A 12,697-nucleotide genomic window follows, 5' to 3' on the forward strand; every position below is an offset into this window, starting at 1 on the left:
CTTCAGCAAGGCATCATAAGGCACCCAAGGTTACAGGGCAGGGCTGACAGTTACTCATCAGTCTGGATTGTACCCCAGGTCTGTCACAATGAGCTTATACTGTGACATTTTCAGAGGCGCTAGCATTCAGGAGGTGGTTTTTACGGTAATGGCATCACAAGGTAATTGGTCAGAGTATGAACTGTTAGGGTCCTGACAGGTATTTTCAGTCAATCTTATCCCTGCATATAGATGACAGACTCTGAACAGAATCATTATTTTGGCCTTGATTCAATAGCATATTACTTCAGTTTCAATGGCAGCTATTAGGGGCTAAGGGGGCTAATCCCTCCCAACACTCTTTGTAGCAAATCTTCCCTTTTTCTCTCCAGCAGCACAATGGAGAAGGCAGCAGACTTTAGGTGGGGCAAGAGGAGGAAGGGCTGGCAATATTCAGCCCTTTCAGTGCAACACTATAGAGTGCAAGCAGGGAACGTGGGGTGGCTGGGACTGGTAGAAGTCTAGACCCCCATGAGGGCTCCACTTTCCGTTGCCTCTCGGTTGAGAGGCAATCAATATCAGGATCTTGTAGATGAGTTTTTTGCAACCCCAGAAAATGACCATATCACTGAGTCAGGTCTGGGGTAATTTGTACCTACAGGCATGTTTTTATCTACCCTGTGTCTTGTTACTCTTAAAATCAGATAGACTCAATCACAAACAGGCAATTCTGAAAACCCCAGCTCAGTCACCCTGAGCTATCACCGAGAACCATCACTTTCGTTACTGTCCCCATCTCTCTCCAATCATCCTTCCCACTGCTACATTACTGTCCCTCACCCTTCATGCTTCACTATCACCCTCTACTCAGGAGCCAGAAGAGCATCAGCAGATTCATCCCACTACCCTTTGCTGACCTATTATTGCTCACCAGATTTATTATAGGTGGTGCAGGAAACACTACTTTTAAGGTTGCCAAACACTTTCCTTGATCAGACATCGTTTTTTCAGTTGCTTATCGTTTTACCAAACTTTGAACAGTTCAGCGTTTCCAAGAATGAGGTAGGCTTTGCCATGGTAAAAAAAGTATCTTACCACCATTTCTTTCAGAAGCCAGTGCACCTTCATTTTTGGGAGCAGACACTTGAAATTTCGCAGCAGAATGTGTTTTGCCATCCATATGAAAATTCAACCAAATCTGGCCAAATTATAAGCATCTGCTCAGTAGAGACTTATTATAGGATGATAGCTAAATCGTGTAGATTTTGTCTGCACTGTGCATGTTCCACTCACAGCTACTACATGAGGACTGGTTGATGTGTGCCATCCCCACCATCTGTCTCCAAGCACCTCTAGTGGCAGTTACACATAGAAGATAACAAACAGCCGTCTACTCCTATAGGTTACTCTGTTAGGTCAAGTGGTAGAGAACTGTGCTGTGGATCTGAACATCCCAGCCCTGCTGATGATCCATGTTGGGGCACAATATCATTCCTTAGGATAAAATTGTTATGTTATTAAGGTAGGTTTTTTTTCACAGGCAACCTTAATTCTGGCATTTCCTAACTTCTGGGTGCTGGATTCTGCAACTTTAATGTTCTTGTAACACAGTTTTTCTAGATCTAATTATAGTGCAGTGTTCAGAGTGACCCATGCTCACATGCTACCTATTCAATCCTTTTTAGGGCTAAAGAACTTTAAACCCAAATAGTATGAATATAAGTGCACTGTCAGTACCGCCCTACTCCCCACCTCAGGAGCGACGCTAGGGAATCAAATGGGGGAAGCTGCAGGTGAGAGTGTGAGGAGTTGCCAGTCTGTGATTTCAAGGAGGCAGCAGTAGGTGCCTGTGACTGAAGAGGAAAGCAGAGCAATTGGGCCTCTGGCTTGGCAAGGTGAGATTGAAAAAGGAAGCAGGAGGAGTCTGTGAGGGAGGTAAAAAGGAATGGAGACAGTAAGCGGGGGGCAGTGCAGATAATGGCTGCTTGCTCATTTTCAAGAGGAGCAGGGGGCCAGTGGTTGGAGTGGCAGAACAGAAACCATGGTGAGGTTAGGGAGCAGAATTTCCATATTGAGGGAACTCAATTGTTTAATTAGCTGATTTTATTTGGGAGGTAGTAGCTGAGGGGGATCAGAATTATTTATTTTATTGTATTTTATTATATTATATTGTGGAAGACAATAACTAACTGTCAGCCACAGCCACACCACTTATTTTGGGCACCAGACACCACTGCACCAGTTTTTTTTGCTAGGATAACTCCATTGAAATCAACTGGAATATCTGGAAAGACACCACCTATAACTGGAACAGTACAGTAGTGAATCAAGCCAGGTAACTGTAAAGGAGTCATGAAGCTCAGAGCCAAAAAGAAGCAAAATATAAGAAGTAACACCCTTTGGTTTGAATGAAAACTGAAATTTTACAGTCCTGGTCCCAAGCCAGTATTGCTTTTAAAAGTATCCTTCTATATTTAAAGTTGAAATTCAATCACCTACTAAATTAATGCTAACAATGTATAGTTTCTTGTGAAATTGTGATTCAAAATTACATTCACTGTGAATAAAGATCTCAGTGATATTTTCATTAGTTTTATCATGTAAAATTAGAAATTGAAATCCTTGTGTTAGTGTTATATCTCTTTTAAATGAAATAATAATTTGAATAGTCTAACCAACATTGAAGAAACCCAACCGGGATAAATTGTTCTAACCAAATACCAGCCAGTGTCAAACCTCCAATTCCGGAGTAAGTAATTAGAGAAGCTAGCCAAAGACAAAGTACAAGCTCATCTAATTGAAGCTAATAGTCTAGACTCAGCACGTTCTGGATTCAGGCCAGGACATGGAACTGAGATAGCAGATCATCCATCAGTGCTGTTAAAGCAATCAATGGATATACAGCATGCATCCATTCTCATCCTTCTGGACCTCTCTGCAGAGTTTGACACCGTAGACCACAAGATACCACCTTCTCAGCTGGGATAGGTATTAGGGGTTCAGAGTAAAAAAATAGCTTCAGTCCTTCCTGAAGAGACACAAACAATGAGGACACTACACCTCCAATCACTGGACCCCTCTGCTGTGGAGTCCCACAAAGATCAATATTCTGTCTGGTCTTTTTCAACATCTCCATGCAGCCACTAGGTGAACCCATCAGATGACATGGACTCAAGTGTCAGCAATATGCAGATGACACACAGCTCCCCCTATCCTTTATCACATATGACCACTCCACCACTATCAAGATGGCCCAGTACTTGAACAAGCTCAGATCAGAAGAACTCAGGAAGAATGGCTGATTGAAGAGAAACCTGAGGAAGACATAGGTGATGCTAGTGGAAAGACAAAAAACATTTTGAAGAGTGTGCAGCCACCGTACAGTCTCCATTAGTTGATGGCACATATACACAATTGGACAACTTTATCTGTAGTTTAGCCATACTCTTGGATTCATTAATAATGCCAGGCTCTCACATAGCAGCATCCACATGTGACACTTTCTATCTTCTTTGGTTGACCAGAAGACTGTCCCGTCCCGGCAGACAGTAATGTCTCCTCAGTTATTCACACATTCATCACCTTTCAGCTGAATTACAGCAATATGACATACCTGGGTGTGAAACCTTTTGTGTTTAGGAAATTCCAACTAGTACAGAACACTGCAGTGCATCTCCTCAGCAACACTAGCTATCAAGAGCCCAACAAATCTGTACTCCACTCTCTACGCTGCCTTCTCGTAGAATTTCAAATCATGTTCAAGGTCTTGGTACTATCTTCAGGGTGCTCCATGGCCTTGGCCCAGGATATCTAAGACTACCTAAAGATCTGTGATGAAGACTGTTGACAGCTACACTCCTCTGGCACAACAAAACTCTATATAATGAAGGTAAATCTCATCTGTGTGGAGGATAAAGCTATCTTGGGGGACTGATGTGAGACTATGGAGTTAACTCCCCAGGAAGTTTTTGGATAGTGTCGCAGACAATTTCCTGGTGCAAGTGCTGGAGCAACCAACTAGGGGCCATGCTTCTCTTGACCTGCTGCTCACAAACAGGGAAGATTTGGTAGGGGAAATAGAAGTGGGTGGCAACCTAGGCAGCAGTGACCATGAGATGGTCGAGTTCTGGATCCTGACAAAAGGAAGAAAGGAGAACAGCAGGATACGGACCATGGACTTCAGAAAAGCAGACTTTGACTCCCTCAGGGAGCTGATGGCCAGGATTCCCTGGGAGGCTAATATGTGGGGGAAAGGAATCCAAGAGAGCTGGCTGTATTTTAAAGAAACCTTATTGAGGGCACAGGAGCAAACCATCCCCATGTGCAGAAAGAATAGCAAATATGGTAGGCGCCCAGCTTGGCTTAACAAAGAAGTCTTTGGCGAACTTAAACACAAAAAAGAAGATTACAAGAAGTGGAAGCTTGGTCAGATGACTAGGGAGGATTATAAAAATACTGCTTGAACATGCAGGAATGAAATCAGGAAGGCCAAAGCACAATTGGAGTTGCAGCTAGCAAGGGATGTGAAGGGGAACAAGAAGGGTTTCTACAGGTATGTTGCCAACAAGAGGAAGATTAGGGAAAGTGTGGGCCCCTTAGAGAATGAGGGAGGCAACCTAGTGACATAGGATGTGGAGAAAGCTGAGGTACTCAATGCCTTTTTTGCCTCTGTCTTCACAGACAAGATCAGCTCCCAGACTGCTTCACTGGGTGGCACAGAATGGGAAGGAGGTGAACATCCCGCAGTGCTGAAGGAACAGGTCCAAGACTATTTAGAAGGATTGGACATACACAAGTCCATGGGGCCGGGTGCAATGCATCGGAGGGTGCTGAGGAAGTTGGCTGAGGTGATTTCAGAGCCATTGGCTAGTATCTTTGAGACCTCAGGGGGAGGTCCCTGAGGACTGGAAAAAAGCAAATATAGTGCCCATCTTCAAAAAAGGGAGGAAAGAGGATCCAGGGAACTACAGACCGGTCAGCCTCACTTAAATCCCTGAAAAAATCACGGAGCAGGTCCTCAAGGAATCAATTTTAAGGCACTTGGAAGAGAGGAAGGTGATCAGGAACAGTCAACATGGATTCACCAAGGGAAAGACATGCCTGACCAACCTGATTGCTTTCTATGATGAAGTGACTGGCTCTGTGGATGTAGGGAAGGCGGTGGATGTGATATACCTTGACTTTAGCAAAGCTTTTGATACTGTCTCTCACAGTATTCTTATCAGCAAGTTAAAGAAGTATGGGTTGGATGAATGGACTATAAAATGGATAGAGAACTGGCTAGAGCATATGGCTCAACGAGTAGTGATCAATGGCTCAACGTCTAGCTGGCAACTGGTCACAAGCGGAGTGCCCCAGGGGTCGGTCCTGGGGCCGGTTTTGTTCAACATCTTCATTAATGATCTAGAGGATGGGGTAGATTGCACCCTCAGCAAGTTTGCGGATGACACTAAGCTGGGGGGAGTGGTAGATACCCTGGAAGGTAGGGATAGGATACAGAAGGACCTAAACAAACTGGAGGATTGGGCCAAAAGAAATCTGATGAGGTTCAACAAAGAAAAGTGCAGAGTCCCCCACTTAGGAACGAAGAATCCCATGCACAGCTACAGACTGGGGACCGACGAGCTAAGCAACAGTTCTGCAGAAAAGGACCTGGGGATAACAGTCGATAAAAAGCTGGATATGAGTCAGCAGTGTGCCCTGGTTGCCAAGAAGGCTAATAGCATATTGGGCTGCATTAGTACGAGCATTGCTAGAAGATCGAGGGAAGTGATTATCCCCCTCTATTCGGAATTGGTGAGGCTGCATTTAGAGTATTGTGTCCAGTTTTGGGGGGCCCCCCCCACAAGAAAAAGGATGTGGACAAGTTGGAGAGAGCCCAGCGGAGGGCAAACAAAAGTGATTAGGAGGCTGGAGTACAAGACTTATTAGGAGAGGCTGAGGGAACTAGGCTTGTTTAGTCTGCAAAAGAGAAGAATGAGGGGGGATTTGATAGCAGCCTTTAACTACCTGAAAGGGGGTTCCAGGGAGGATGGGGCTAGGCTGTTCTCGATGGTGGCAGATGACAAAACAAGGAGCAATGGTCTCAAGTTGCAGTGGGGGAGCTCTAGGTTGGACATTAGGAAAAAGTTTTCACTAGGAGGGTGGTGAAGCACTGCAATGGGTTACCTAGGGAGGTGGAGGAATCTCCATCTTTAGAGGTTTTTAAGTGGAGGCTTGACAAAGCCCTGGCTGGGATGATATAGCTGAGGTTGGTCCTGCTTTGAGCAGGGGGTTGGACTAGATGACCTCCTGAGGTCCCTTCCAACTCTAATGTTCTATGATTCTAGGAGCTAAGAAAACTTAATCACCTTCCATTCCAAATGTTAGCTGCATTTCTTTGACCTTGCCTACTTTCACATAAACACACAGAAACATGTATATTTAAAAAACAAACAAAACAAAACCCCCCCTATCAAAACAAGAAACTCCACTGCACACTTCTCCCCTTGGGGAGAGGCTGACAGAACAAATAACACATGAAATATGTTAGTCACATCACTTAATGTGCTACTGGAAGGCATTCAGATACTGCAGTGATGAGTGTCGATTAAGAAGCTACATAAAATAGATAGTATACATTCTATCCTCAAACACTTTACCTGTTGAACTGTAGAATTTCCTCCATTTAAGATGGCAATCCCAAGTTTTAGGGTGGCTGCAACCATTGGACCCATCTCCCCTTAAAAACATTAAACCAATATTTTAAAGTTCATATTTAAAAAACAAACAAATATATCCTACTAATTTATCCTGCCCTAGGATGTGCACAGCATGAAGTGATTTACATGGCAGTTTACAGGAGAGGATCATTTCAACAATCTCTCATGTAAAACAGATACATGCATTTTTCCTTCACCATATCTACTGTGTGATTTAGATTTTGTAAGAATACATAGTGTAAAAAAAGAGATACAAAATGGATAAAAAAGGGAAGAAAAGATGAAAGACCCGAATAATTGAGATTAAAGACTATAAATTATTCTTCAATAATGACCACCTTAAGCAGCTGGTTCTGAGGTTAGATACACAATTTAAAACTGACTTGTCAGTTTAATAATGTGTTCTTACTGTATGCCCACATAGACAAACCTTTGACACTTCCTCAAGGACTAATAATGAAGTGAAGAATTTAAATACAGTAGCTAGAGGAATTTGTTTAGTTCTGCTTATGAGGAAGAGGGTTGTTTGAGTAATAGTGCAGTAAGGACAGAGCACAGAATGGTAGACTAAAAGGAAAAATGATTGGTGAAAGGTGGGACCTGATGAACAGATGCCTAAAGTTATACTTTTTTAGCAATATACAGTGAAGGGACATTGACGAAGCAGTGGATGGAGGAACAGATTATAAGTGGGCATGGCTGAATTTATTCAGAGAAAAAAAATCATAGCTTGTGCTAAGTCCACAGACACACAAATCCCAATAATTGTGGAGCTCACTTTGTCACTGTGCATTCCCAGTGCACAGCTATGACTTCTGCACCATATTTTATTCACGTCTACATCATGTGTGTTCCAGCCAGGACCAGGAATACAAACATACCACAAAGAAGTTTCTTGTGATTATTTTTCAATGAACTTTTGCTGGATAAACTTCCAATAAGCATCTAAATGTTGGGGTTTTATTTGAAAATGAACCTAACCTCCAGTGCTTTTAAGGTTTACCTACCAAAAATTACAAGGAGCAAGTTCTACAGCAAACAAAGCTTTAAAAAATAATCCCAAAGAAGATTTTATATGTTTATAGCAATAGGTCTTTACCTTTGCTGGCGCTGATTGTTTGAAGCACCATCTCTGCAGCACCCCGATCATGCAGTCTGGCTTGCTGGTACAGAAGCTTCTGTTTTTCCATTTCTTTTTCCTGAACAGAAATCCCAATCATTTAAATTGCGGACATCAACGACCATCAGCTCTCCAAATTTTTTTTCATCATCTCTTAGTATATGGGCTCTATTGCAACATCATAGACCGATTTAACACACACACAATGCTACTGAACAAATATTTAACATGTTCAATATTTTTCTTTGTGTTTTTCTTTACATACTTTTGGTGCTTTGTTTATCAGGAAGGAGTTCTCTCAGTTGTTAATCATTTGGTTAGTTCAAAGCCCATATTCACAGTATATACGTACTGCATGTATCAAACTTGCACTTTTGTGCTATGTTTTTCTGCCACAGTTTATACTCTTTTATTAATAATCTTCTACAGCATGACCATAACTTGATACTGCTCAGCACAAGTGCAAGTTGTCCCTAAATGACAGAGTAGCTTCATTGGGAGCTTCATTCATCTGGGAAAATTTGTTTAAAATGTTTGTTTAAATAATAGGCAGAGTTGTATGTATCAAGTAAGAAGCTGACTTATAATACAAGATAGGTTTCCCCAACCCACAACATATCCCAAAAGGATATTAGATAGAGTACACTGGGCCTTTATATTTTGCATTCTCTGGTGGCAACAAACGAGATTGCATGGTGCTGCTTGAGCAATGGCTGAAGTTTGTTCTTTATTATTTAAACTACTGAAAACATAAAGAGTAACATAAAGAGAAAACATAAAGGCACAGCTAATTCCATGAACTTTCGTAGGGTTAACTCAAGTTTGCTGGAGAATTGAAAATGACTAAGCAGTATAAGTTGCAAAATGGAAGTTGCATAGAGCCCTATGACAGCGAGTCCATCAGATGGTGCGGTTTAAAAGCTTAGTCAATGCGACATGACACTGTCAATTAGTATCATGTCCAAAAACACAATGGCCAAAACATGTATGACCTAAGAGCAGGAACAGCTGCAGCAGAAGTAGCCAGAGTGACAGCTTTGCTGCCATAAACTTTCCATCCAAAGTACAGAAAATAGACACTGGAAGATGGAAGAGGTTTAAAAAATGAAGGCTTGCTTTATACAAAATATGAAAAACAAAAACTAAAAAGAGGTTAAGAAAAAAAAGAAATGGGTTCAAATGAATGAAAAAAGAAACCTTTAAATCAAAAGCAAACCAACACAGATATTTATGCTGTTACCAGAGAGTTCTCGCTGAGGCTGGCAAATTTGTTTCTTAAATCTTTGATAATATCGTGCTGCGGAAACAAAATTCATCAAGTTTTTTTTTTCACACTATCGTCAGACCTCCTGTGGTTAAACTTTTCCCTTAAATCATGTGATAAGTTGAAATGGAGGCACAGACAGGGGAAAAAATGGCAGCTTTGCTTTATATGTAGCCATGCTAACATCTGAAAGGTTTGCCTTCATGTTTAAACCTCTTCCTGTCAATTAAAAAAACAGAACAAAAGCACACACATATACACAACCAAATAATCATTACAACACAGTTCAATAAAGCTGCAACAAAATATTTTCATCTACTTCAGAGGTCACTGAAAATCAAACATTTGTTTTTTTCTTTGCTTTTTCCTTTGTTTATTCTTAGACCCAACAATCTTTTCTCTCTCTTCCATTGCAAGAGTCACTTATATCCTTTTGTCTCCAGGCCTTGGTTTATTATAAAAGGACCTCCTGTTGATGGCCTGATGAGGAAAGCACAGTAACATGGGATTTCCCCCATCATCTGTATCATCTACAGACTAAGAGAATGAGTAGTTATGATGCCTCCAGTTGCAGAACAAAAGAGACGAGAAGAAGCCTGGTCAAAAGGGTTTAAAACCAGGTTGAAGAGAAAGGAACTTCAGCGATTTTGTTCTCCCCTCTGGGAAACTTAGCCATTTAGATAGCTGCAAATGGCAGAGTGGTTCAGAAAAAAAAAAAGATATGAAGAAGATGAGTGCTTGGATAAGAGTTTCCAAAACTCACATTTCCCCTTTCAACCTGGCTATATTTTCTGGCAATGAAGGAGCATTCCAGACAATGAAGGAGCATACATGTACATGGGCTTAGGAGAGAAGGCAACCTGCCAGGAGTACAAAAAGTATGCTAGACCATTGGGCCTCCTGTTCAGGTATTATCACTGAAATGTCCACATTTCTAGATATAGTTGCTACCACCGAGGCATCTATAAGACTGGAAGTTGCATTTAGTTGTGTTCTGTCAGGCTGATCTGAAGGAAGCTTGAGAAGGCATTAGCTTAGTGAGTTAATTTGATCTCATTCATCACACCATCACAACCACAATAAAAAGAAAAGAAAAGAAAAAGAAAAAGGTTGGGATAATAAAATCAACATTTCACAACGAGGACTTTTTTAAAACTCTGACACTCAAAAAAAAAATCAGTTATTCCTTGAGTGATCTTAATTTGTATTGTATAAATGAATCATGAACACGCAGAAGTGTACATATGTGGATTTTCACCCTGAAGGCTGTTCAAAACTTAGCCATTTTTTGTATCATTCTCATATTTTAATAAGTAAAAAGCAACCTTATGGCACAGGCAGATCTTAAATCTGCCCTGTATTTGTATCACAACAAAAAAATAATTTACTTATAGTTACACTACAGTGGTATCTGAGATTTATACTTTTACCTGTCTTTAGAACATGAAATCATTATAGTACATTAAAATATTATAGTTTTGTAATTGCTGGCAAAAGTTGACATTTTTAATGTCAGCCACCACCTCTCCAATACAGGAAGACAATTTGTATCACCTAAACTTTACATGCCTATAAATATTTTCTGTGGATAAGTGTATGCCCAAGATTTATGATGTTACTTGCTCATTTCTTTGGATTGTGTGCTTGTTTCTTTCTTGCACTATGATTATAGATATTCAGAAGACTAAGATAACCCAAATCTTCTATTGCGTAGTGCAAGCAATTTTCTTTGTGTAGGTCTACACTCACACTCCAAAAGATCAAGAGGAGTTTGCTCTTTTTTGAAATAGTGATTTTGCAGTCCTAATGAAGGAATTATATTTTTAGTTACTGAGTTGGATGCTAGAAGAAAGGAGTCTGGCTTGAAGTCCATTCTTTTCAGATATTTCTAAATTAGGATGTGGTATATGCAATTAGTCTGTAAGAAGAGTGGCTATTATTTGAAAACGCTTTGGGACAGGCTAATTTTAGAGTATAAACTATAGGTCCCTGTCAAGAAGGAGGTTGACCAGAGTTTTTAGAATGGGAAATGATTATTAAGAATATTAGTTTTATTTGACTTTCCCTTTTAGTATTCGTCATTGCAGGATAAGTGCCTCAGTAATCCATGTAATCATCAAACAATCAGCAGACCCAAGATAAAATGTTGGGATTCTGTTTTAAGATAATTTGATTCTCAATATATCTTCTTAGGACCAAAGGTGTGATTGAAGTTCATAGTTTACTAACTTTCCCATTTTCAGTAGTCTTCTCTCAAGCCACGGGCACTGCATACTGAAAAATGTTCTTAAAAAATCTCATAATTAATCTGGTTACTTGCCTATTGTCTGAGAGGAAAGACTATGATAGATGTTGTATTGTTTATAGCAACTTGTGGGTTTCTAAGGGCCTTACAACTTTATTTTCTTCAGGAGGCATAAGACATTCATTTTAAATGATAGTGTAGCTGACTGATCCCAAGAGGAATTATAAAAGATATACTTATGAGTCTCTCTCTGAATAAAGCATGATTTATTCTTTAGTAGTTCTGTGGCTGTTTCAGCCCAATTCTTTGTTGTTGTTATTAAGGGACTGAAGCGAAAATTTGATTTGATACAGTTTTTTTGTGAATCAATATATAACGCCTGACCACAGGTCTTGTAATCAAAGTTCTGGGCTCATACCTGGGATTAATGTGGACCAAAGTTTCATATTTGGCCAACATGGGTGTGGTAAAATTTTAATTTAAAATTTTCAGGCAGGAAGCTACGATAGGAAGCAAGATAATATTATGTATGAGCAGGAACTGACAAGAGTGGAGCTCTGGAATACTGTATAGTATACAGAGCATGGCTCTTTGTCTCTTTCTAAGAGCTAACCCACATAGAAAGGATTGAGTCTGCTAGTGTCTTTGAGCTAATGGAACTGGTCCTTTAGTTCAAGCAGTAGACACTTGCGCTGTTAGATCCAGAAGCCTGTCTTCAATCCCAGAGATAGCCAACCAGGTATGTTATAGTATATATGTAAAAATATATATAGTATATATAAAAATTATATTAAAAGTTATGAACATGTTCTGAAAATCTGAAATAACTGAATTAAATAAATGGAAGGTTGAAATAGAATAATCTGAGAGAAGACAAAAAGAAGGAAAAGAAACAGTGACTTTCATCTCAAACCTATTCTGTAATGATGACCTCTCCTTTAATTTATCCTCATGTTATCTGCTTTCCAAGTTCTCCCCTGTCCTGAAACACTAAAGGAGGTATTCCCCATTTTGTATGTTGGAGACAAGCCAATGCAGAAAATAAATCCTATTGTACACTCCTTATGTAAGCAAAATGTCTATTTATTTCAGGGGTTGGTTTGCATGAATAAAAACAGAAAGATGTCTTAATATCTTTATGTTAAACCTTTATATTTGCTTCATTCTACACTATGTTCTCTGGAGTAATTCTGTTTCTATTCCTAAATCACACATGTTGAAATATCTCAGGTTTTAAAAAAAAATCACACAGGGAAAGTAAACAGACTGTAACACACGGACTACTGAAGCTTAAAATGTAGGCTTCAGAAGTATGTGTATATGCATGCACATGTGAGATAAAATGAACTTTTCCATCCTGCTTGGAAAAAATAATTTAAGTATTGCAA

At 40.1% G+C, this 12,697-nt stretch overlaps 1 protein-coding gene across 16 annotated transcripts in view; it reads right to left on the reverse strand.

Annotated features, from left to right (window-relative positions):
• The window catches only part of RYR2 (ryanodine receptor 2), a 646,139-nt gene that overhangs the window by 75,523 nt on the left and 557,919 nt on the right, over positions 1 to 12,697 (reverse strand). For all 16 annotated transcript variants that reach the window (XM_067535799.1, XM_067535792.1, XM_067535786.1 and 13 more), the window contains 2 exons: positions 7,780 to 7,879; positions 6,621 to 6,700 (listed from right to left, as the gene is read on the reverse strand). In XM_067535799.1, coding sequence (XP_067391900.1) covers positions 6,621 to 6,700; positions 7,780 to 7,879 — 180 coding nt within the window. The remainder of the gene's footprint in view (positions 1 to 6,620; positions 6,701 to 7,779; positions 7,880 to 12,697) is intronic.

This window comes from Emydura macquarii, unplaced genomic scaffold (assembly GCF_026122565.2).
Source record: "Emydura macquarii macquarii isolate MOO-44397 ecotype Brisbane River unplaced genomic scaffold, CSIRO-AGI_Emac_v2 contig_3517, whole genome shotgun sequence".
NCBI classification, from domain to species: domain Eukaryota; kingdom Metazoa; phylum Chordata; order Testudines; family Chelidae; genus Emydura; species Emydura macquarii.